Genomic DNA, 27,275 nt, shown 5'->3' with positions numbered 1-27,275 from the left:
GAATTTTGAATTTCGAATTCCTAGCTCAATCGTTTCATTTTAGGAAATGATAACTCAAAGATTTATCATGAAGTTTCCTAAAATTTATCCTCTAATCTATGTTATTTATTGCAAAATCTAGTTCTCATTATGAAATGTTGTGTAGGTATGGCGACCCCGAAGGCGGGAGCATCCACCAGTTGCTCAGCTCTCATGAAAGAAGATCAGAAGACCGAAGAAGTGGAGACCAAGATCGTGTCGAAGTGGAGCAACATTGGAGATACAAACTTGGGTCCCTTACATTGGCAAGCCATCACCTGTCGCCCGGAGAATAATAGAGAGTGGCATCATTAAGGTGGCCGGCTTTCCTCCAGCTGTTCAGTGCCATGAGTTGATGATCGAGTGTGCTCGTCACTATGATCCACAGTCCAGGACGATCGTGTCCAAAGAGGGAAACATTTTGGCATACCTTTCAGAGGAAGCTATAAGTGAAGCTTTCCATCTTCCAGAGCACAGGGACATGATATACAAGAGCATAGAAGGAGCCAGATCAGTGTACGAAGATGATCCAGATGCTTGTCTAAGCATTATCAATAAGAACTGGCTACTCAAGAGCCGTCCCCATCTGAGCAAGGTCCCGAACACGCCGCACAGGATTGACTTCCAGGAGGAGTACAGAGATTTAATTACCATGCTCAACCGAGTTACAGGAGCCCCTCATGCCTTCTATTTTGAGAAGTGGATGTTTTACTTCATCCAGGTGATCGTTCAGGGAAAAGGTACGATACATTGGGCTAGGATGATTAGCCATTGCTTAGACGTACAGTTGAGGAGACTCAAGGCTACTAAGTCCTTCCACATGAGTTCATATGTCATCTATGCCTTGATCAGGAGTGTTGAATACGCAGGACTACCTCATAGAGGAGTGATTGGAAGAGGACCCGGCGAGGTCAGAGCTTGTGATTCCTATGCCTACTTGCATCATCCGCCAGGGAGCAACTATAAGTTGGTTAATGATACTTTCACGATGAACATCACAAGGACGTTGCAAGGTGGAATTCACAACAGGTTATCTCAGGATGCCCAGGAATTCATAAAGAGGTACGGTGCTTGGTTCATTCAGTTTCCCAAGTTCACTTATATTAGAGTGCATGGATGTCCTTTACCACCATACATGTTGCCGAGATATCCGACAGACAGAATTTTGTTACTTGAAGTAACAAGACAGTTGGCAGCAAATGTGAAGGCATTCAGACACAGACATCAGAATGGAGTTCCAGTACCTATCATTTTGGGTAATTCAGTTGAGGTATGTCCTAATGCTTTAGCTATGGATGACGCAGAGGAGGAGTTAGCCTTGTATTCTTTCTCATCTTTTGCTTTGAGAGAAAGCTTTGATCCACGTGGACATTTAGAGGAGACAGTCGGCAGGAAGTTTAGACATGAGTATCAGATTGAGGATTTTATGATGAATCTCTTAGATGATCTTGAAGTGAAACGAAAAATGCATTCCTGATTACCTTTGGATTTCATCAGGAAATGCAAGATTTATAGAGTGGCCGACCAAGCTCAGGACAGTGGCAGACATATTCAGTCTTCCTATGATCGAGAAAGCAAAACAATAAGGTTAGATTGGAATGAGCCCGAGGTCGTGGATTTAGATACTTTGATGACACCAGTCTTGTCTGGTACTCGCAGATGGGTTGACATTCAGCATCAGAAGTTGAGAGAACAAGGCATAGCCATGACTTTCACTTTGGAAGAGAAACCTGCTGAAGGTGGAGCTAGTGTGAGTGAAGGCAATCCCAATCCTAGAAATTCAGGTGAAGGAAACCTTCGATGTGCCAGTGAGGGCAATCTCCATTCAAGAGGTTTGAAGAGGAAAGAGAGACCTGGAAAGGGAGAATCTTCCAAGAGGAAACAAGAGGCTAACAGAGATCGATCATCCAGTACTTCTTCTAGACCAGAGAATAGAACAATTCAAGTGGAAGAATCCATGGAGTCTATGGTACAGAACGATAGGCAGGAGGAAGGACAGGCACAGCATGGGTCACCAGATGGATCTCTCCAAGACTATGAGTTAGATGAAGACAAAGAAGACAATGAAATGACATCTCCTCCCAGACAAGAAGAAATAGTGCATAAAGAGATTCAAGTTCAAGAAACAAGATCGATTATCCCAGATTGGTTGAAGGAAAGATTAACCAAGGTGATCGTAGTAGAGGACGAGGATAATGCAATTGATTTAGAGAGCCTTGTTGGACGCTCACATGAAGTAACAGAGAAGAGAAAGGCTACCAAGATGTCCAAGATGATTCGAGATGAGACTGGATCCAGGAAATTGCAGATAGCTACACCGGCAGCAGACAAATATGAAGGTGAGATCCTAGCCGAAGAATATGATATACAGACTTTTGAGTTAGGACCATCCACAGCAGAGCAGACTTTAGATGATGCTACTGATTCATTTGAAGCATTGAAAGACAAGCTTAGAGAAGAAATGGAGAAGAATAAAAAGCTTGAGAGAGAGGTCGGTGCATGGAGGACATATTTCAGTCACATCAATGAACCTTTGGGACGTCAGGATCCAGCTAGATCACCAGTGCAAGCACTTCCACTTCAGTCAATCAATGAAGCAGAAAGATTCAGGAACATGGTCCAACGTACAAGTAATTGGATGGATAGATCTCATACAGTGGCTATAGAATTTGCAACAAGGATGATGAAGATTATTCATCAAGCTATCCAAGTTCTTGAGATGATCCACAATTTGATGATAACAGTAGCTGCATTCGCCCATACCAAGGATGTTATCATTCCTGTCTTGAAAGTTATTAGACACACATCAAGGAGGATTTTAGCGCAGGAGAGGATAAGATGCCTATTGGTATTTTATTCTGTGTATGATGGTGTACAAAATACACGTCAACAGGAAGGAATTCATTGTTTTGTGAATTGTCCATGTTTTCTTTTCAACATCCCTATTTTTTAGGGAACCTCTTAAAATTTAGCAGCCAGGTTTATTGGATGGAGAATTCTGCCACGATTTCGAATCTATATAACAATTTCCTCATTCCGGCGAGATTCGGTGTCTAAAAATAGAAAATTCAAAAATTTGCCTGAAGGGAATTTTACTTTCTATTCCTCCTTGACCCCTTGGATTCCATGCCTTAGGCAAAATTTCAACTTTTTAGCTTGGGTGTTGAATTTACCGTGCCTTGGAATTTTCACTTTTTTACACCTCCCACGGAATGCCCATTTTGGCGCCCAATCACTCCCTTGGGCGGAATTTTCATTGGAGGAAGGATTCATGGAATTGTCCTTCTCTCCTTGGGCATGCCACTTTGGCGCCTTCCCTCATGTCTGGGCGCAAATCATACTTGGCCAAGGATTTTTTCATTTGTCCAACCATCCTTGCCTCCTCCATTTTGGTTCCCAAGTCCACATTTGGGTGGATTTTCTCATGGGCCAAGGATTCATGAAATTTGTCCATCTATCCTTGCCTCCTCCATTTTGGCGCCCAAGTCCACATTTGAGCGGATTTTCTCATGGGCCAAGGATTCATGAAATTTGTCCATCTATCGTTGCCTCCTCCATTTTGGCGCCCAAGTCCACATTTGGGCGGATTTTCTCATGGGCCAGGCCTCCTCCATTTTGGCGCCCAAGTCCTCATCTGGGCGGATTTTCTCATGGGCCAAGGATTCATGAAATTTGTTCGCTTATCCTTGCCGCCTCCATTTTGGCGCCCAAGTCAACATCTGGGCGGATTTTCTCATGGGCCAACGATTCATGAAATTTGTCCGCTTATCCTTGCCTCCTCCATTTTGGCACCCAAGTCCACAGCTGGGTAGATTTTCACATGGGCCAAGGATTCATGAAATTTGTAGTTCGATTTTCCAGACCTAGGACAATTTGACCCCTTTGCAATTTTGGAATGACTTCCTGAACCTTGGTGAATTTTTGAGCTTTCCATTTTAGGCATAGGCTTCCAGCACTTGATCAATTTCTGGCTTTCTTTGTCTTCTGTCTGACTTTCCGGAATTAGAAATGTCTGTGAATGTCTGATCCTTGTCGCCTTATCTGATTGACCCTGCCAGTATTGACTTTCCAAAAATAGAAACCTTCAAAATGTCAGCGTTAGACCTCTAGATAGGGTGCAAGAATGACTTACTATAAATAGAAACTTACTAAAAATAGTAAGTTTGATTTTTGGCAAAATGACGACATTCCAGGACCCGGAAAAATTCCTAAAAAGTAGGGACTTTCTAAAAATAGAAAGTTGCTCCGTTTGGGCTCAAATTTTATTGGGAGGTTTCTTGAAGGGTCATGATTCCAGTTGTATGTTCAGTTTTCCCAAAACTCTAATAGAAACCCCTAAAATCTAGGACAAAAGGCAAAAACCCTAAAATTCACAAAACGAGTCCTAGACTTACCGAATTTGCTCAAACGAAAGTCAGACTTGACCAATATGGCCCTCAAACACTTGCAAAGCAGAGAGACTGACAAGGTTGTTGCAAAAAGACCCAAAAAACAAAGCCAAAAGACTGGAAGGGCCTAAAAAGTAGGGGGTCTCCATTTGCAATGGGGCGATGTGTGAAAATGTCACAACAACACCCATATCAACTAACTTATTCATCTATACATCTACCCATGCACGGGGGAAACTCAAGACTTCTCTCATCAATACACTCAGGTCAATCTCTTTTGACTCTGACCAATTAGGCAATAAGATTGCCTTCTTCATTTCACTCTCATATTGTGGATGCGCATGATCTCTGTCATCTAATACCTGATCAGGAATGAGGAAAAGTCCACACTTCCTCATGAAATCCACTGATATTCTGGACCACATTCTTCTTTTCACTGCTTACTCGTCCATCAGGTTGGCCCAATAATCTTCTATGTCAACTTTGTGAATGAACTTCTCTCCCCTGATCCTTCCTACTTTCTTGTCTGGATCAAATCTTTCTCTTTTCTTATATGTTGCAAATCGATAGAATGCAAGCTCCTCACTCGCAGTGCTGGCGACTGAGGCAGACTAGCAAACCTCTGACGTCTTCCCAACTGAAATAGGGAATGTCATGCCTGTTCTATGCTTCTCTCTCTGAATGACATCAATTCTAGAAGCTGTCTCACCACTTCCAACAAGATCATTCTGTCGATCGGATACTTAGGAAGTCTGTAGGGTTCGAATTGAAACCCATGAATCCTAAGGTATGTGAAAGTGGGAAACTGAATATACCATGATCCATATTTCTCTATTAACTCTATTGCTTCCTTGGACAATCTTTTGTGGGTTCCGCCTTGCAGCATCCGCGTGATGTACATAGTGAATGCATCATTCACTCTCTTATAGTCTTCAATTCTATACATGCTCAGTTGGGGGTAGCATTCATGACTTTGGAATTGTCCTTGCCCATTCCCGACTTCACCTTTGCATATCAATCCTCTGTATGAAACGAACCGTGCAAACAGGTATACCAGGTAGGAAGTCATGGCGAATGACTGAAAATCCAGATTGTCACTTATAATCTTGGACCAATTTACCAATGTCCTTCTAAGACAATCCTAAATGAAATAGAACATCCATCCATCGAATATTGCACCCTGCGACATCCCCATCACTCTGTTGAGTAGGAATATCAACTCACTATACTCCTCTTTGAAGTCTACGCACATGAGTGTCTTGGGAGCCTTGGAATGATGAGACCTAGGTTTAATCATCCACTCTTTGTTTATCATATTCTTGCATGCACCCATCTTCTTCGTGTATCTATCTGTATATTCATCCTTGGTCGTATCCTTCATGTTTGTTCTGCGTGGAATCCCAAACACCTCAGCAATAGCATCCTCAGCAAGGTAGGCAATAACAACACCCTTAGGAGTTTTGATCATTCGTGTGAGAGGATCATAACACCATGCACACTCCAGGATGAGCTCACTGCATTGTATGGATTGTGGAAATCCAACGGCATGAAAAATACCACTCTTCATAATGTTTGCATAGTCTGGGGAAAGAACCTGATTTCCGACTCCGAACATCCGTTGACTCATCTGGTTCATGTCTAGGGAATGCATGTTGGTATCTTTGATCTCCTTCCATTTGGATGAAATCTTGAGCTCTGGATAAAATCCAGTCTCTAACATCTTTTGTAATTCTTTCCTTTCCTTAAATCCGGACTTTGACATCGCACCTATACGAAGCTTGAAGTTAGACTTAGGAAATAAATAATGTTCTTGATAAAATTCCTGACTTTCTAGAGATTTTTGCTAATTTAGAGCATAAAGTTAGGAGAATAATCCACACTCTTGGTAGATTTTAACAATTAGATTCATAATGTGACAATGTTAAGGCATGAAAACCCTCTATGAAATTCATTAATACCTCCTTATACTTGGAAATTATGCAAACTAAAGTGCAAGGGAGTATACCGGATCAACGATGACTAAGGAAATGTGTGAAAGGTTGTGTTTTCACACAAGGCATGTCTGAGGACACCTTCCGCAGTCAACAATGGAGGTCACAAATCTGAAGACAACCTGCAACTGATAAATTAACTTCAAACAACATGTTGCAATCCTTCAAAATATGCACAAACTCAATAAAAATCAGTTTTGATGATGAAAACAATCATATCTAGGAATGTAAGTGTGGTTGGTAAAAAATAAATTTTTGAGGACAAGTCTGAAAATTAATTACTTCAGATTTACTAGCACCTTGCAAAGTAGTGAAAATCCTTGAAAATGATAGAAAATAACTAAGGAATTAGCTCCAAGCAAAATTGCCAAAAGTGGTTAGGTGGCTGGAAATGAAGATTTCTGAGAACAACCGCCTACAATGGAGTTTTCAGACCTGCAACAGCGATGAAATGGTTTGAAAAATGCACTAAAACTCCACAAAACACCTCCAAATGCAAATCACCTAAGTTGGAATTGGCTGGGCAATGAAAATTAAAGTCTGAAAATTGAGTGTGCAGCCAACAATGGAGGTCTAAATCTGAAGAAAACTCAGATCTGAAACAAATGGCAGCAAGCAGGGAGGCAAAGATGGCATCAAACATGCATGGAATCCACCAAAGTAAGCTCCCAACACTTGCAAAATAAAAAATCGAACTTTCCTAGCTATGGCGCCATTTTTAAAATTCTGAAATTGTCTTCAATGTAGCTCGGATCTGCAACAATGGAGGTCTGGAACAAGAAGCAGCAATGGAGGAAAAATCGCCAAACTCTCAAACACTAAAAATCGCCATCTTCTACCAAAAATCACCAAATTTGGAAAAATCGCCAAACTTGGGAAAATCGAAAAAAATCTGAAAATGGTCTTCAATGGCAGCAAGGGAATGGATAGCCAAGTTGGAAAAAATGGAGGAAAGAATCCTCAACCCAACACTTCACTTCAACACTTTGCCAAAATTCGCCAATAAGAGAGAAAAATCGCGTTTCATGGAGACACCTGGCAGATTTAATAATAAAATAATGCTATTGACTCCTCTCGTATACTTGCTTTTGCGTCTTACTTTCACCACACAAGCAATGTGGGGATAAAACACTTGCTTATATACTTGCTTGGCAAAACTAACTTGCTTCTAGAAGGTTTAAAATATTAAATGTTTATTGCAAGTTATTTAATTTTTGCTTTTAAAATTTTAAATAATCATTAATCATCATTTAAAAACAATTAAAATGGGGCCCACTTATTAAATATTTCAATTTTAAATCAAAATTGAGCCTCCAGGGGAAAATCGACTTGGGTTGGGATTGACAAATCCCATTAAAAATCATTTAAAACATCAAAAATTCCCCACAAGGGAAAATTGACCTTAGCTTGGATAAAAATCCATGCAAAATTTCATCAAAATGCATACAAAACAGGCCAGGGGAAAATCGATGGGGGTATGGACAAGGAATGCACACTCCAAATTCACTTTACTTGCAAAAAAATACTCCTTGGTGGAATTTCGACCTTAGTCTAGATGAAAATCGGGACTCAAAACTCATCAAAATGCTCTTAGTGGAAAATCGACTTGGGTATGGGCTGAGAGTCTGCACAAAAATGCGCACTAACTTGTCACAAAACAACCTTGTGGAAAATCGACCCATGCATGGAATCATCCTTAACTTCATCCGCACTCCAGTTCGCACTCTTGGTGGAAAATCAATGGCAGTCTGGAGGAATCCTGACACTTAGCCAAATTTTAGCCCTTCCAAGGGAAAAACGACCCAGGCATGGATAAACAGTGGTGGAAAATCATAGCCAATATGGATTTCAGGGGAAACCCATGTGTAGTGTGGATTTTGAGTGGGGGAAAGGGGTGGGTAGTCTGGAATATGAGGGGAAAAGCACCTCTAGCATGAAATTTGACCGTTTAACCCTTGGAATATGGATTTCCCTTAGGAATTTAACATTTTAACCACTCAAAATCACTTAGAAACTTTAAAATTAGATTGGACTTAGGCAGATTTTCCAAAAAATTGAGCGAAACGCTAGGAAATTATCGGGATAAAGTGCGAAATCAACTTAAATAATACCTTAGGAGCGAGAAAACAACTCCAAAAGGTCTGGGGATACCTTGGCACTTTAAAATCATCGATGCGTGTGTTTAAAAACACATTGATGCTCAAGAAGGTTAACACTTAGACAAAAATTAGGATCATTAAAATTCCAACGTTAGCAACTTGATCCTAACACTTCAAAAACCCTAAACGGCACTAGGCATGATCAAAACTCCGAGACTCGGGCATGTGAAATGCAAAATTGCCCGCTAAGTAGCCAAAAAAACCTAACCTAACAACACAGAAAGCAGGAAAAGAGGGGGTCCCTGTTAGCAATGGGGCGATGTGTGAAAAGGTCACAACAAGACCTTCGTTGCACACACAACATCATTGCACACCAAAACTAAAATTTTCCCTAATTGACCTTCCACACCTCTTCAATGTACCCATTGTACACCAAGGACACATAAGCTATGGCCAATATTTACTTGTCAATCCGGGATGTTTTTAAAAGCATAGTCCAATTTTATGTTGATTGCATAAAGGAAGAAATCTTTCTGGAGATAAGACAACGGTTGGATTACATGCAACTAGTTGCCTTTCTTCAAATCCAACGTGGTTGCAGAAACTAAATAAAAGAATATCTGCAATAATCATTTGTAGAAACCCCATCCTCTTATGGTTGTCGATATCTTCTTGTCATCCAAGTCTACATCTGAAAATTCCTATCTTGAGTCATTATCAGCATAATGACCTTATTGAAGTTTAAAACTTATTATTAGTCGTCTTTCTTCTATCAAGACCTTTCCTTGTTTGAGGCCATTCTCCCTTCTTAACCTCCTTGTTTTATAATACTTATTTTTATTGTGTTACTTTGGATATCTAGTATTTTGAGGAATGTGCTATTAGTTGTGTTAGTGGAAATTGATGAACAACAATTAAAATCAAATCATGGGATTTGATTTTCTTAAAAGAAACAAGCTGTTTCCCCGATTGGATTTGTCGGTTTGTCTTTTTAAGGGGTGTGCTTGTCTTGTTAAAATGTTTTTGTGGTTCATGATTTAAGGATGATTTCATTCGTTATGATGGAATTTGCATTATTTAATTGCTGACATTATGAAACAACTATCAACTAATCTTTAGAGCATTTGTATATATTTGTTGAAGAGGCCTTTTTTTAACATAAGTCATAGGTGTGGCCAGCATTCAGTATCTCTTCCGCCAGATGTCTCAAAAGTTTAATTGGAGACAATATAATCTGGAGGCATAAGATGAGGATAATTTTGATGCTGGAGTTCTACGATATTTTTGACTGCATAGCCACAGATTGAGGAAACGAATAATTGAATTTCTATGGGAGATATTGGGAGGATTAGAATCATTGAATATTATCAATAGAATGCAAAGGTATTATAGCGTGTGTAGAATGTAGGTGATGCTAGAATTAATTGGACAAAGTTGTGAGACAGCAAACTAAGCAAGAGTTATGTACCTGAGGAATTGGCTAATTAACTTGAAGATGAGATTGGATAGAACTGAAATTATTGATCATTTTGACTTTTTTGCCTTTTCTGGTAGAGGAATGGGTATGTGTGTGTGGTTGGGGTACATTGGTGCATAGCAATTTTACCCCTTGGTATGGGTACGGCTATATTTATTATTATTTATACATGCAAAAAACCATATACACCATACAGAATTGAAAATAAAAATATTGCAATAACTTAACCTATTGCAAATATACAAATATTGCAAATATAATTAATATTATAGAATTGTAAAATATACGAATTTTAAAATATTTGTATATTTGTATTTATATTCTATTTTTATTTGTATACAATTAATATTTATATATGTATATACCATAACTTGGACTTTGCTTGGACTCAGCAAATTGAAAACACATGAAATATATAGATTTTTTAAGGAATTTAAGATTTTTTTTGTATTAAATATAGCATACCAAAAGGCAAAAAAATACATCATAGTAAGGTCAACCTTTCATAATTGTGCCACACAGGGTCACTTGATGAGATTGATTACATTATGAAATATGCATATGATACTGTATCATAACTCTAAAATCTAATCATGGACTATGCAGGGCCGATTTAAATTTTTTACCATGCACCCTTCAGTAAATTAAATTATATAATTAAGCTATTGATTAAAAGCTACTTCTATAACATACACATGTATACCTTGATCAAATGAGTAGAAAAGTGGATTTGAGTTGACAGAAACAACACTTTGAAATATATAAATATTCTAAGTGCATTAGGTGTACAAAACTCATGGATTATGGTATCCATGGCATCAAAAATAAAAATCACATTGAGTCCTGAACTATGGTAGAAAGAAGCTTGTATCATTGGCTCAACATTTCTAGCTCTCTGGAGAAATTTGTACTTGTATCTCAGACAAGTTTGCAAATGCAGCTACATTCATAGGAGCATTACTTAGGATAGGGATTGACTTGGCAAACCATTAGTATAAATATAATTCAATTACTTTGGATTTAATTAGGAAAAAGTTAAAGAACAAAAAAATGTTTCTCTTCCATCTGGCTTGACCCAAAATGTTTTTTATTTTTTCCTTTAAGAAACTAGCACTCCATGTCACAATATATGGCAGGGTTGAGGGTTGGAGCCACTGCCACCAAGCCAAACTTAAAGCCTTTTAGACCACACAGACCTTTGTGGAAAATGAAAGTTTTCATAATTTTATTGCTTCTAACTAAGATCCAAAAGTTCTCCAAACCCTTGAGTTTTTAGCATCTTGTTAAACCTACAACATTACTACGAATTTTTTGAATACAAAAGCTGCTATAGGAACATGTATTTTCACAAAATGATAGAGACAAACTTTACATAAAAATGATATAAGGTTTTCAATCATGTTTTAGGGTTGAGAAATGCTTTTTTACTCTTTGGGAAATGCAAATTTGACAGTTAATTGATGTTTTTAACTAAACAATGGTTTTTTGGCCATGGGTTCTCCTGAGTGGCTGGGCATGGCCTGGTTTAGCTAGGGCATGCCCTTGCCAGCTACCTGGGGCAGTAAAGGCATGCCTTGGTTATCCCGTGCTCGCTTCTGCTCATTTAATCCAAAAAATGGGTCTAGTTCTGGATGAACCCAATAACATAGATTTTGATTTTTCAAGATGACATTAAAAAGAGCAAGGATGGTAGAAGACAAAAAATTGTAATGGTGAGAGGGTTGCTGCTACAGTAAGATTTGATCTCTCATCTAGTCCAAAAAGGCTGAATTGTAACATTTTAATAATATCACAGAACATGGCTGCATAGAGATTGCATTCCTAGCACAAGATTTAGGAGAAATAAGAGGTTTTCTTTGCTGCCAAGAAATGGGCTGTGGTGGTATTATAACTCCATAGGTGGTTATAAACTTGTAACAATGTAACTCCTCAAATTTCTGTAAGACAATTGACTAAGGAGTGTGTCGAGGTAATTAATCATACAAATGTATGTTTGGACTGAATATCAGCTAGCTTTCTTTGTAAGTAGGAATGTGGAGGGATTAGTAATCCATGATGTATAAGTTTCAAACATGAAAGCTGTTAAAAATAGAAGATCAATCAAATTTTCTTTTCTCATAATGGAAAAGCTCATGAGCATTCAAGCATATATTGTCCTTTGATTCTGTATTGTGTTGTGCTTATATTTTCCTAAATATTTGTAAATACTTCGATTTCTAAAGGCTTATAGCTTCTTTATGATGATGATAGTTGATACCATTGAATTCCTCTTATGCTTCTAATTTAATTATTTAAAGTTTTGGTCACACTCATGGAATTGATTTAGAGCTCTTAATTTGTTTGGACTATTTTTTGTAAATTCCTTTTTTTTTCTTTGTATCTTTTCTTTGTTGCATTTGATTCTTGGTTAAAACGTTGGAATCTATAAAGACCCTTGTTGTCATTATGTAAGTGGGTTGTCATTCTCTTGAGAGGATATCACGATATGGCTAGATGTGCCAAAATTGAAATGAAGTAGAAGTGTCATTTTTCAAAATTTCACTATACGTTGTGTTCATGCCTCATATTTTTTGTATGTTCTGTTATCTTGTGACAATTGGGGGGTGGGGGAGAATGTTCCATCCCCATCCACAATTTGAAATTTTTTTGGGGAACATTTTAATATGTTTGCCTAATGTGGGGGATAATTCTTGGGACACCCCCTTCTATAGAAACTTTGTGGGTAAGATTTGTTGCCTTTGATATACTTGTGACATCTTAGGGATGCTAGGATGTCTCTAGCCATGGTCGAACTCATAACCTTAAAAAAATACTCAATACAAAAAAATTTAAACAAAAACCTAACCCTTTATGAGGGACGCACAAGGCTCCTTAAATAATATTATTTCACACCCAAAACTCCTAGTTGATAGTCATTTTTTAATATTTCAGTCATTTCTTATTTGCATTGTTACAATCTACTTTTGTAAGAAAGAGGAGAAATGACACACTATGGAGGTTCTTGTGGCCTTCAAGGCATTAATTTGGGCTTGGTGGCCTTGAACTCACGTTCTATTGCTTTCAAAAAAAGTGTTATATGCCTTGCAAATAGTAATATTTAATTTTTTTGTAAAGTTGTAGCCTGTCTATGTGGGATGCCACACTTTGGGATAGGACAATAATTAGGCATAATGAATTAGTGAACAAATGGTTTATTCAGCTCATTGGAGGAATACATCTAATGATTTAGGATCATTCTCAAATGCTTTCAATATTGTAAAAAGCATTTTAATGCTTGGGTCATGGGTGCATTCGTGCTAGGCCTAGAGAGGACATATAATGGCACCTTGGAGAATCTCTTGTCACATGGTTTGATGGAAAACTTGGATACCCACCTTGGATATGCTTTAACATGGACTACTTCTGCATTGGGACATTAATTATCGGTGGTAAGGTGGTTTGGGAAGCTGCTAGTAAGTTTTTCTCACATTGTTGCTCTCATGTCTAAAAATAGGAGGCTTGGGATGGTGTTATTCATCATCTTTTACTTGCTCATTGTGAGTGAAGCATGGCGTAAGCAAATTGTTGCTTGGTTAGCTTGTTGAGGAGATCTTGAGGAGCATGTAGCTCTCATTTGTTCTTGGATTGTTCTCATGGGAATAGCAACAACAGTTGCTCATTGCTATAGAAGGTTATATCTTGAATATTTTTCTTTTGTTGAGAGTGTTGATCTCCATGTTAAGGCTTAGAACCTAATATTGTATAGAGAGTTTTGTTAGACATACATTGGTTTTAGCGTTTTGGAGGCCGAGTTTTTGCAAGTGTGTTTTCCAAGGGTATGTCAACATCCTTCTCTTTTTGTGTGGTTCCTTTTTTCATTTTTGTTATCTGTGGTTTATGCTAGAATGTTGCTGAAATTTGTACTGATTAGATAACTTGTGACATCCCTTTTGATAGGGTTAATGTATGCAGTTTCTATTTCTCCTTCCATTTGGTATAGAGCCTAGTTTAGGGCTAAAGGAGGGAAAACCTCGTGGTATTAATCCTTGTTCAAGTGGGAGTGAGTCACAATTGAATTTTCTCAATGATATAGTGGTGAGCACTTCTAGAATGGAGGTGGAGAGTATCAATGGAACACTTTGAGCATTTGGTGTTGAGGATGGAGGATTTTATTGATTGTACAAATAGATTGAGATTGCAGATCATGTTGCTAGTTTCTTTAGATTTCATCCTTACACTATTGGAGTTGGTCATATGGTGACTTGGAAGCTCTTGGAGGAGCCTCGATACTTGGTTGCATGGAGTTTATGGAGTTGGTCATGTGGGGGTGTGGAGCTCTTGGATATTCTAGTTGCATTTACTTGATGAAGGAGTAGGTTATTTAGTGACTTTGACCTAGAGCTCTTAGATGCACATACTCATTGGAGGTTGTGAAAGTTGGTGATTTGGTGGCTTGGAGCCTTGGACAACCTCTTGGATATATGTACTTGCATGTTGTGGATTCATGGAGTTTTGGATCTGTATGCTGCAGATGTGTGATATTGCGTCATTCAAAATTTGATCCTTGTCATAGGATTTGTGAGTGGTTTGGATGTTTTAGCAAATTCCAATTTGCATGTATAGTTTTGAAGGGTTTTCATCTAAAATTCGCTGTTTTTCAGATTTGTGGAAGATGTTTTTCAGATTGTACTTCATGAGGTTTGACTAGATGAAGATAGTTTCAGATTTGTATACATGCTTTTGAGTATGGTTGAAGGCTTGTTTAGTAATCTCTTGTTCTTGATTTGTGGTTGTCCTTGAGATGTGGATTTTTTTAGCATTGTGGATTTGATGTTTGTGATATGGGAAGAATTTGCATGGTGTGTTGGTTTTTGATGTTAATATTTGAGGTTTGAATTCACATGTTTTAATGGATGCAAGTTGTATTGACTTTTGAGATTTTCTAGGTTTTTGGTTTACTTTGGTTATGGTAGGAGCATTAACCATGCTTTGTGTCAACTTTGTTGGAGGCTACATGTGTGCAAGAAGAGGTTAGGGGTGCCATGTTTGTGTACCTACACGTTGAATGGAGAAATTGAGAGTATATTTGTTGAGTGTTGATGGTGCTGGGTTTGTCTAGTAGGGATATCCACCATGATAGTGGTGGTGGTAAGTTGTTGGCCTTTCAAGCATCTTATTTATTTTCTGTAGATTGTTTTGATGCCATAGAGTTGCATATTTGATTTGTTTGCCTTTGACCATCATGGAGCATCGTTATGTTGAGTAATAGAAAGGTGGAGAGATGGATGGTTGAGAACTTCTTTTGGATGCCTCATAGGTAGAAGGAAGTAATGTCTTTTGGTTTTGAGGACAAAGATTATGTTATCATGGGAGGCCTTGGATAATAGTTCAATGGGATTACATGGTTGTTACAAATTATCTTGTAGGTTGAAGATGGTGACCATAATGCCATGGGAAGCACTTGAGCACTAAGATTGGAGTTATGACTTGACCTAGTTGTTTTTGCAAATCTACTATTGGAATGTTGACCTTTTTGCCATAGGAAGCTCCTAATACGATTTTAGTAGGAATTCTTTGGTTGATATTGGTGATGTGTGATCTTCAAGGTTTTGAGGATCTTTTATCATGTTGCTATGGATAGCTCTAGAACACTCTTAGTGGGAGCTTTGGCAGTGATGAGGATTTGTGAATTTCATAGATGGTCTTTTTGGTATTGATGATGGTTATTATTGTGCCATGGTGGACGTCAAATTATGTGTTGGAGTTTTATCATGATATTGGTACTTTTGAGTTGTTATATTGGTTGGAGGTAGATGATCTTCAGATGCGAAGATGCAAATTATGGTGCTATGAGGGAGTTCTTGGCGTTTGTAGTGGAAAGTTTGGTCATGAACTGGAGATAATCTTCTTGTGGTTAGTATAGTGATATTTTTACCTTGGAGATTGACGGTCCTAGTTATTATAGCATTCTAGTTTGGAACTTTGGAGTATGGTTAGGCATGAGAGGATTGGAGGCATACCTATTATTGCTAGACAAATTGCGATGAGGATGGATATCTCATCAGTGTTGGCGATCAAGCTTTGGAACAAAATAAGTCACTTGACGGATTTTAGTAGAAGATCAAGGAGCTTGTATTTGGGGCTAGACATGAGTTCGATTGGGGCTTGATGAGGCGATTGTCTAGAAAAAGTTAGAGTGACTTGGAGTCCCACATGATGAATAATTTCATACCACTCTCGAGCAGGTTCACTTGGTGGAGAATGCAACTTGATAGGCATAGCCTACTTGGTTTCCAAATGCATTTTGTTTTTGCTTTGTCTTCTTGGGGTCTTTGAGCTATAGAGGTAGTTTTCCAGGACTATAGTGCTTGGTTAGGGTCTATGGGCTAATTCCCTCGATATGGGAATAGATCATAGATGTTGGTGAGAAATTTGTGGTTGAGAAGATTACATCTTTTATATTTAAGATTTGTTGTTGTTGTGTTTGACCTTGGGGTTGAAGGGTTAGATTTGGAGAGTGCTTTTTGGGTTGGGGTTTGGTAGAGGAGATTTATGACACATGGTTAGATGATTCTTGATGTTGTAAGGACACGTTTTGCAATGTTATTTTACACCAAGTGAGATAGAGAATATATGAACCATAATTTTTATGTGACTGCAGTGTGTTGATTGCTATGGTTTTCACCAGATTGGATATTGCCCAAGTAGTGGAAATCTTCTTACATCTATTAAAATTTAAAACCTTACACTTGGATCTTGTTTTCTTGTATTTTGCTAAATTTATGTTTCAATGTGTTAGTTATAGAAGTCAAAAATATCTTTGTATTCTTGTTTCCTATGTTGTCTACTTGGGCCACAAGCAAAATTGTTTGTCATCATGTTGGTTTTTGTTCTTGGTAATATTATATGTAGGAGGGATATTGAAGGAATGTTTCTATTATTTTGGATTGCAATGAAGTTCAATGAAAGACTAGCTTTGGAAATATCATGTGTCAAGCACATTGAAATCATGTGATTAAGAGTTAGTGACAATGAACAAAAAATTGATGACAATGGAGTGTTTAAATGTTCGAAGGTGGTATTGACAGCTAAATCACGTGATTAGGAATTTCTTGTTGGTGAAAAGAGGTGAAAATTGTTATTATGATTGATTTACACGGTTAGGTGAAACAAATGATCAAAGAGCACACATATGGCAAGTATGAATAAACTGTTCTATTGAGAAAAAGTGCATCGTAAAGTTGAGGAAATTGCATGATAGTGGCATTTTATGTTGGCAACATGAGATGAAGGCATTCATATCAATAGATAGATATGAAATTGTGTGGTCGAAGGTTATAGTAGGGGTAAATGTGATCAAACTGTATGATTGAGCAGATAGGTGACATAATGTTTGAAATTGCATGATAAGCACTTAGAGAACAACAAAAGACATAAGTATACACAATTAAAGGCATAAATGGAGGAATTTGTAGTAGAATTGTGCCTAGGGCATCAAAATTATGTGAGCAGATAGGTGAGCGGATGTTTAAGAAATTATTCTGAAAGACACATCATAAATAGAGGTCAGCCTTCATCGGATTCAATACTTGTTCACATTGCCTTACAACTGGTGAATGTGTTTATACCATTCAAGAGAGTTGTCTCGATTGAGTCTGGTTTTATTCTAAAATTGATCAATGCTAAACTGTTAATGTCAGTTGTTCTTCTTATACTACACATTTTTTCCTGTTATTGGACGATCCTATGGATTGCCTTTAACAATTTGAACATTTAAATGTTGTTTTCATGTCTGTATATCTTTGTTTGAGGAGTTCTGGTATCTCCTAAAATCTTCACACTTTTCTGCATGGTTTCTAACTAGGTTCAGGATTGTTTGGTAGTGCTTGATGTGTGGTTATAAATAGGTTTTTGTGTTATTATGGCTACCTGTGTGTTGTTATATTCATATCTGGTTTTCTTTTTCCTTAAGTTAAGCTAGAGTTCAATTTTGTATTGAATAACAAATAGTGTTTGCATGATCCCCTTGGATATTTTCATTTTGTTCAAGAGTATTATCCATTTCTTTGCTGTGGCATTCTCTCGTTTTTATATGTATATTGTTCTATTTTGACTTCGGTTTCCACTGTCTTGCAATCCATCTTTAAGTGTGCATTATTATACTGTATTTAATGTATTTGCAACTATGTTCCTTTTCTTGTGAGCAAATTTGTGAATTATTCAAGTATGCTGGTTGGGTGTCAGATAATTCTCAATACTATTGAGAATGTGGTCCCTAGTGACACTATGAACTTTTAAAGGTTGCAAATGAGACTTATCACCATTGTATGGGACATGATCGACATTTTCTCTCAAATGTAATTACAAGAACTTTTAGGCATTGTTTTGATTATGGATATATAATGATTTTATCTTACTGTTTGCTTTCTTGTGAAGGATTCAGTATTCCCTAACTCTATGAAATTTATACTATTTTTGCCTTTTTTATCCTCATAAATATTACTTTCCTAGGTTGTCAAGATTCTTTGTTCTTAGAAAGATTTATGTTTGAGAATGGTGATCAGAATAGATTCAAATAGAATCTTTGTACTATACCTTGGCAGTAAGTTGTTAGAAGGAGGAAATAAATTATATTTATGTCCATGAATGATGTATATCAATGGGACTCAAAAGTACATGTAACTAATCAAGACTGGTAGGAGGAACTTATTCCCAAAACAAAAGATAAAACTAGGAAGAATTAAAATCAAATAAGATGGTGGTAAACCCACACAATAAACCCTAGACAGGCTAGTATTTACAAATCCCTACGATATCAAAAAAATTCTTTTGAGGAGGAGGCCTCTTGTGAAAGAGTATCACTGACCAGATAAAGGTGACCAAAAGGAATCTCCCCAGTAAACACTTTCTAGAGCTCAGGAGTTTTTTTGATCTTGAAAGAAAATTAATTTTGATGTTTGTCTGTTTTAAAAAAATTGCATGCTTTTGCAGCAGGCTTAAGATTCTCTTTTTTATTTAATATGCTATTTAGTAATCTAATCTTGTCAATGGCATTGCTATGGTATTTCTTTCACCATTTCATTTAGAGAGACCTCAACACAATGAGGTGACATGCAGGAAATTCTTGTGATTCGGAAGGTGCATCCTTGCTTGCCTTCTTTCAAGTCAGAATTTACTGCATCTGTTCCATTGACACGCATAAGAGATATTGCCCATCGGAATGATATTCCTCATGACCTAAAGGTAGGTGTTGATCAGTTTCCTTTCCTGATTATCTTAATTCTCCCAGCTGTGTATCTAGTAAGTGGTAAATACTATTACTTTTCTGACATTAATTTTTGGCAGCAAGAAATCAAGCATACAATACAAAACAAGCTTCATCGTAATGCTGGTCCAGAAGATCTGATTGCAACAGAGGCAATGCTTGCAAGAATAACGAGGAAACCAGGAGAGTATAATGAAGCATTTGTGGAGCAATTCAAGATTTTCTTCAATGAGCTGAAAGACTTTTTCAATGCTGGAAGGTTCTTACTTGCCTGCAGTATATTAAGATGATATGAACACGAATTAATGCTGCTTCTGAGGATGAAAAGCATAATACTGCACCATTGTGTGATTCATTCAATAGGAATATGTACCTGTTTAATTGCTGACGTGCACATTTTTAATTGCTTTGAAGCTCCACTTATCTGAAACTTTGAATTTTGTTTGGTTGTGGTTATCCTCTGATATTTTCTGTATTTCCCTAGCTTTACCTTCAACTTGATTAGTTTAAGTCAGTGATTAATTTTATTAAGTTTTTGGGATTTGTTTACACGGCTCAATGCTTTTCAAAAACCATCGAAATCTGACCAAGTTGGATTTTTCCTTGTACAATTACCATATATGGTTTTGGTTTATGACTGAATTATACCAGCCAATAAAATTCCTTGTTAAGAACTTAATGGTGGAATGATATTCATAAATCATCTGTGTGTGTGTGTGTGTGTGTGCGCGCGTGTGTACAATGCTTTTCAAGAACTGTGGAAAACTGACCAAGTTGGATTTTGCCTTATACAATTATCATATATGGTTTTGGTTTGTGATTGAATTAATCAGCCAATGAAATTCCTCGTTAAGAACTTCATCGTGGAATGACATTCAGATATCATCTGTGTGTGTGTGTGTACACAACACTTTTAAAAAACCATGGAGATCTGACAAAGTTGGATTTTGTTGTTGTAGGGGAGAGATCAAAATGACCTGAATGTATTGCTGATAGACAGCTTTTTGACAACTTTATTGATGATTCTTGTTCTAGGAGGAGGCAATGAGGTTCATATATAGAGTTCTTGAATAGATGGATCTAATCTATGGAAATGGCCATAAGATTGAACATGCAGACTAGTCTTTGAGTACCAAAAACCTTCATCCATTGTGAGTATAGGGTAAAACCTTCAATGAAGGAAACGGGGATAAGTTTTGATAGGTTTTGCCTAGTAGGAGAATTGGTACATAGAGAGAGCACGAGTGAAGTTATTGAAGACCATAACTTTAATTTTACCAAGGTAAACAAGTAATTGCCAAAGGTGAATAAATTGAACAAGAGCATCTATATTTTTTTGTAAACCTTAAAGGAATTGAGCAAGACAATTTACATCATCAACAAAAATAGGTTATATAACAAACAAGACATGATGTAGGATACTACATCATCAACATGGTTGTTTTGTCGAATACAATCTAAGCTCATCAATGAATAACCCAAACATAGTGAGATATGGCACCATATTTGGTTACGTTCTCTATATCAATAGGTATTCCATAGCATTGTTAAGACTACATCCTTTGCAATATAATTAATAAACGAAAACAACTAGAAAAACTAGAAAAAATAAAACAACATTTTGTCTCATTTGGTTGTTAATGTTTAAACCAAGTGCTATACAAGCCATTAGTTTTACAACCAAAGAATTATTGTATATGATTATGATAAATAAAGGTGCATATTAACACAAATACTTTACCTTCAAAGTGAACAATCATCCATATGAAGGCATTTACCTAGGTGCGAGGATGATTAACTATTGTTTGACTATTATAGTCGTCATGACTTGTAGATAGGGGGTTATTTGTGGTTCAGATGGAGTGGCTTGTCTCATGTAAGATTGCTTCTGGTCTAGGATATCATTGTTGGCCTTTGATATACATTCTAGATGTATATGTTGTTCCAAATTTGGGATGTCTTTATTGTAGTGTGTTATTTCCTACCATCCTCATTTGACTATGTTGCACACATCGAGGGTGAACCATATCTTGTTCTGTATCCAGAGTTTGCCCAATAATCACTTGGTGATGTTATTCTTTTGGGTGACTTTAATACTTGCCTTGGGACCTACTAGACACCCATACACAATCTTGTTGAGGATGAATTGGGTTTTTATGAGTTAGATGCTAATGAGTCTAGTTTGTAGAGAGGATGTATTGATGAGATTGACTTTGTCACAGCCTATGGGAGGCCTTATCCGATTGGAAGGATCCTAGGGTCTACACATTCTTATTTGACGCTTTTGTTTCCCAAATGCTCATAGATTTAATAGCTTCCCTCATGTTGGTGGTGCTAGTGTAGAAGACAATGTTCTTTGTTGGAGATCTTTCATCTCTCACATTTAGGAGTTTGTCTTGTTGCATCTACCCTCCCTTTCCAACCATGCTGTTTTAGCCTTCACCCTTCATGCACCTTCTCCCTTACCCACCTCGAGTCCCCAATACTTGTTGCACTACATCCATTTTGATGATAAGTGTACCACTGAATATGCTTCCTAACTTTCCCAACTTATGTCCAACTTATATTGGCACATTCTCTTCCACTTTGTTAGTGTTTAAAATTGCACCTTTCAATATGACAGAAAATATAATGTGTATGTTAAAATTGTTTTTCAAATTATGAGTGAAGGCTCCTTTCTCAAAAGAGTAAAGCAAATGATCTATTCTTAATATTGCAATTTATAAAACCTAGAACCTACAAGATTCCAAGTGTGCAATAGAGAAAAGATTTGACATAGCTAATGAACACTTGCATTTTTGAGCTGAATGCAGAGATTGAGAAACACAACTAAAACATAGTTGAGGTGAAACAAACATAAATAAAGATAACTAAGAATCAAATGCAAAGGAATTGTATACAAAGCTACAAGATTTCATTTGACAAAAACTGTAGTACAAGGCCTACAAGAATTATCATATTATACTTAAATCACAAGACGATTGAACACAAAAGTGCATGAACGGTACTATTGCAAAATGATGTTCAAATGGCACCCATTTATAAGGATTACCAAACAATTGCATGAGAATTAAATAAAAATTTAATTACAACTTCTAAGATAAAAATAGTTTACCGTTCATTGATAAGGATAACTATTAAATAACAATAGATCTATGGGTGCCTCACATCTCTTGAAATAAGAGATCTAAATGTAGGGTCATAAATGTTGAGAATCCTTAAAAAAAATTCAGATAGAAATAGAAACAACTTAAAAAAGTTACTTAGTAAACCCATTGGGAGGACTTAGTGTTGAAAGTTTGAAACAATTTGGATGCTTTGAAGAAATTAATCAACTTTGAATTCACCTAGTACAACCACTAAATCTATTTGAATAGCCTGTGTTTGAAGTGTAAATCTAGCATCCAAAATTAATTTCTTTGATTTTGTTGATTTTCCTTCTTTCTAGATATACATGTTGATTTTAGCCAAATCTTACATATTGCTCACAGCGGGGGTTTACCAAATCGGTTTTTTATTAAATGTTGAATTTCACCTTGTACACCACCTAGGTGAATTATCATACCATACTCATCAATATATTTGGTTGGCATATCAGTCACAAAATCTAGATCAAACTTTTCTACCTAGTTTTATTTGTTAGTTTGTTCACACAAATGTAGAAGAAGCCTCATTCAACATCCTCATTAGAAATCTGGAGATGCATAGCGCTGGAGATGCATCTCACATCAGACCCCAGGGCATTCATCATTTAAATCGCAGCATTTCTCTCTTCATTACAGCAACCTGTAGCTGTAGCATTCAACATTTTGTATACACACTGGCATGTGAAGAGACTCGTTCACCATATGTGTAATACACAGCCAAAAGGGTGATAAACATACAGAGGCAAGTGGCATCGATTCTTTGTAGTTACCATGGAAATTTGTATCAGCATTCTCAGTGAGCATATAAATAAGATGAACTTGCAGAGAGGTTATAAAAGAATACGTTTCAGTACTCCTGAAGGAATTCCTGTTTCAGATATTTCTTTGCTGTGTCTTTCTTTTTGGGGGTTCAAATCAGATGTTTTGAGTTGAATTGAATATTGCAAGCTACTCATTTTCTCCACATGCAGCCGCAACATGATGCTTTGAATCTTCTGAGCATCTTAAAGTTGCTTAAACTACCCAGGTCTGCAAAAGAGGTCAGAATTTCTCATTGTTGATAGGCCAACACTGGGGTAAAGAAATAAGATGAATTAATCACTAGATTCAGATTGGTCTACCTGTCAATCCGGGATGTAAACTTGTGAAAGGTGTCGGGGCTGTGTGTCAGAAAGGGATGAAAGTTGTGACATGAGTGGGAATGAATGTAGCTATAAACAAATGAAAATGATCCCAGTGACAGGAACTGTCAATTCCCGGCGATAGGAATAGCAGCAACTTTTAACAATTACAGAATTTAAATAATAACAAATCACACTTGCAAATAACATTAATTAAGAATGAACATAAACACACTACTAAATTACAGAATTCACCAAATGTTCCAAGAAGTGGGCCCTGCCTCCTTAGTCCACTGGATGATAAAATGAAAGAGCTTCTACGCTGTTTTGATCAGCAGAAATCACATTTTATTTATTAGAGAAATGATACAATAATTTGCATATGATAGTCTTCTTACATAAATCTGCCTACTACAAAGCCTATCATGGGACTGATATATATACAGCTCCAATAGGTAACAGATACATACAAATATAGATGATTTGTTTCAGCCTACAACCAACCAACTAAATATTATTGGCTCATGTGAAACCTTTGGTAATGTCCACAAATCAGAAGCAAGTCTGTTATAACAGTGAGCAGAAATAAAGACAGGAATAGTTGCGGTTTTCTCCAAGTATGCAACCACCTCCACCACGGGTTTCCTTCCATAGTCTACTTGGTTGAATTTGCTCTATTTTTTGTTGGCCATGAATTAAACTGTCTTGTTATAACAAATAGAAGATTTTTAGGTTTCTTCTACATAGCTAGCAAATGCATTTTTAATCAGATTTAAGTATCAATAATCTCACGGTTGCTTGTGCTTTTTTTTTGGATCTGGTACACAATCAACATGTGAAGAGGTAATTGATGACAAAAGTTCCTGACTTGAAAGTGACAGGAAGTTCCTGTGAAACAGGTGGCAGGAAGCATGCTGCAAGATATATTTTTCAAGGCATAAAATAACAATACTTATTAATAAAAACAATCAATAATTAATTTCCATATTTTACCTCAAAACTAAATTAAATATCACTTATTCATATTTATTCATATGCAACGTAAATGGTAGAATTATATATGAAAATGGAATGGAAGTTGAATGTAGGAATGGTTACGAAGGCATATGAAATAGGACAAAATATAGCAGTGTTCCACCGGCGTTGGGGACGGGTTTTCGGGATGGGGGGACCAAGGGCCTAAGTTTGGGGACGGCGGTGGCGGGGTGGTGGTGCTGATATAGTTATACATATACATATAGTACTTGAAAAAACTAGTTTTGAAAAGATGTATGATAGTATAAGAGTATAAGAATTACATTTCAAATGAAACTATAGGAAACTTGAAATAGTAAATCTAAATACCAAGATTTCTTCAATGCTAATTATGTTGTTATATGGAGCCTAATCAGACTCGGAGGTTAAATTTTCGCTACTTCTATTGGCACGGTTTCCCCCTATATTTTTCGACGGGGGTTTGGGGGCAGCACCCCTTGCAAAAATACTATTATTATTTTATAAAGGCGTCGGGTGTTATTTTTCTATTGGCCCACGTTCAATTAGGGTTACACCTTAACCCCCCCCAAAGTCAATTTTTAAATGTTTTTTTAAATTTTAATTTTAAACATTGCATATACGTGGGGGTGGGGGCGACGGGAGACGCCCAGACGTCTTCTCCCAAGGAGACGTGGAGACGTATCCACGTCTCCTTGGGAGACACGGAGATGTCTCCCCGTTTCCGGCTGCGCTTGGGTGGCGGTGGCGGGGGATGTCACATCCCCGTCCCCCCGTCTCGGAGACAATACACAATTGGCTCCCATCAATTGTCTATTTGTATTCTACGAATTGAAGTTATTCAATCGATGTGAATGTCCATCCTTATGTTACATGAGGGTCTCAATGTTTTCTAAGTAAATTGGGGACAGAAGTGCTCAGACCTGATTTGAAGTAATGAAATGGTCTTTCATTGAATTAAGTTGTTCATGTTTATGCATTATTGTTCTTTCATTTTGTATGCTCCTATCATCATTTGGCATCAAAACATAAGCTCTCAAACCACAAATCAGAACTCAGAAAACAAAATCTGTCTTTGCACACAAACTGTTTGACAAAATGCCAATAGGTCAAAATAAGAAGGGGTTATTATAGTGGTATCAGAGCCTTGAACTTGCTAGCCTGTTGGGGAAAACTAGTTAATTGAGTGCAATTCAGTTTGGACTGCAAGTCAGTTCCATGGCTAGAATTAAGGATGGAAGATTGTTACCTACTTTCCTTCCTACTCCACCTAAGAAGGAAGAGGCACTTGGTCTGGAGAAAATAATGGAAAACCTTGAACGAACACAACAACAGATCAATCATGACTTGCAGCGTTTAGATGATTCACTTTCAAGGAAAAGTGGGCACTCTTAAGGTTTCTTCCCTAGCTACAAGTACGAGGAAGAGACTTCATACCATGGAAACACATGATGCAATTATGAGCAGCTACCATAAGTATCACTGTCTTCCTAAAAAGATACAAGACATCCTTTCCTTTACACATTTTTTAGGTGAACCGGAAGAGGATGAAGATGAATTGTTGTTTACAAGTCCATACCAGGAGAAAGAAGAATCAAAAGATGGCAAAGAAAGCATTGGGAGAGAAGAAGTTATGAGGGCTACAAGTGAGGTTTGTTGAAATCTTAATGAGGATTTTGACAAACAAGCTGATCTAGAACAAGAAGAAGAGTTAAGGGTAAATGTCCAATCATAATAGAGTTCTACGTCTAGCATATAATGTAAATGGTGGCTAGGTAATTAATTAAATTGCTTCAGTTGCAGGGCAACCATTGTATAGGTCAATATACTCCAGCGTCTAAGGTTGCTATGGTCACTTCAAGTGAAATAGAGGGCCCAAAATTCTACTTGCTTCAGCTCAACCTCACGATACAAACTACTTTGGCCCTGCTAGGTGTAGCTTGACCTCTATCATCAATATTCACACCAAACCTGAGAATGATCTGAGCAATCAGCAACTCTTATGGCATCCAAAACAAACCACACTCTTCAACAATCGACCAGGAGTAAAACCCATGACCTCAGCATGTTCCATGCAAGAAGATGGAAGTCAGAAGTCTCACGTTTATCATTAAGCAACAAGTTGACTCAATAAGTTAAAGAAAGGTCACACATTCTTTTTTTTTTTTCTCTAAAATATCTCTTTATTTAAAAGAATTTATAAAGGCATATATGAAATCGCTGACTTAGTTCAAATGATATTCTGAGATATTACTTCATATTATTTCTAATACATTAACTCAAACAATCCAGTAAATCTGAAATTTGTTTTTTCCCAAAAAGACACTGCAAATTTCATCAAATATCAATTGGTTAATTCAAACTTGTAGAAACCTCTTTTGCACAAATGCAAACCCTTTTTGGATTTGCCTTTGAATATGGATCACAAACGAGGGTTTTCATTGTCGCGCAAACCTTTAGCTCTTTGTTGATCTTTAGTGGAACTCTTTGAATATGCGCCACGAACGAGGGTTTTCGTACCCGCGTTAACCTTCAGCTCTTAGTTGATCCCTATGTGGAATCACTTTGGTGAAGCAAGACGGTTTTTGTCCTTAGCTCCAATAAACCATTGGGGTTTTTGTCTTGTTAGCAAGAGTTTGGCTGTAGGCACAAACGTCTAAACCTTCGCAGAAAAAACAAGAAGCTTTTGAATCTTTTGTATGCCACAAATGAGGCCCCCAGCTGTCTTTTATAACCATCCTGAGATCTTTTCGGAAATTGCAATTTAAAATTACTTTATAATTTAACTAAGCCTTATA

The 27,275-nt window shown here is 37.2% G+C and overlaps 1 protein-coding gene across 2 annotated transcripts in view; it reads left to right on the top strand.

The window, feature by feature from the left end:
- Window positions 1-27,275, top strand: part of LOC131029542 (phosphoglucan, water dikinase, chloroplastic) — a 216,121-nt gene that overhangs the window by 76,367 nt on the left and 112,479 nt on the right. For both annotated transcript variants that reach the window (XM_057960050.2, XM_057960051.2), the window contains exons 5-6: window positions 19,070-19,195; window positions 19,298-19,476. In XM_057960050.2, the coding sequence (XP_057816033.2) occupies window positions 19,070-19,195; window positions 19,298-19,476 (305 nt within the window). The remainder of the gene's footprint in view (window positions 1-19,069; window positions 19,196-19,297; window positions 19,477-27,275) is intronic.

This window comes from Cryptomeria japonica, chromosome 5 (genome assembly GCF_030272615.1).
Source record: "Cryptomeria japonica chromosome 5, Sugi_1.0, whole genome shotgun sequence".
Lineage (NCBI taxonomy): Eukaryota > Viridiplantae > Streptophyta > Pinopsida > Cupressales > Cupressaceae > Cryptomeria > Cryptomeria japonica.
The sequence above is the reverse complement of the archived record's forward strand: the minus strand, read 5'-3'. Positions and strand labels throughout refer to the sequence as shown.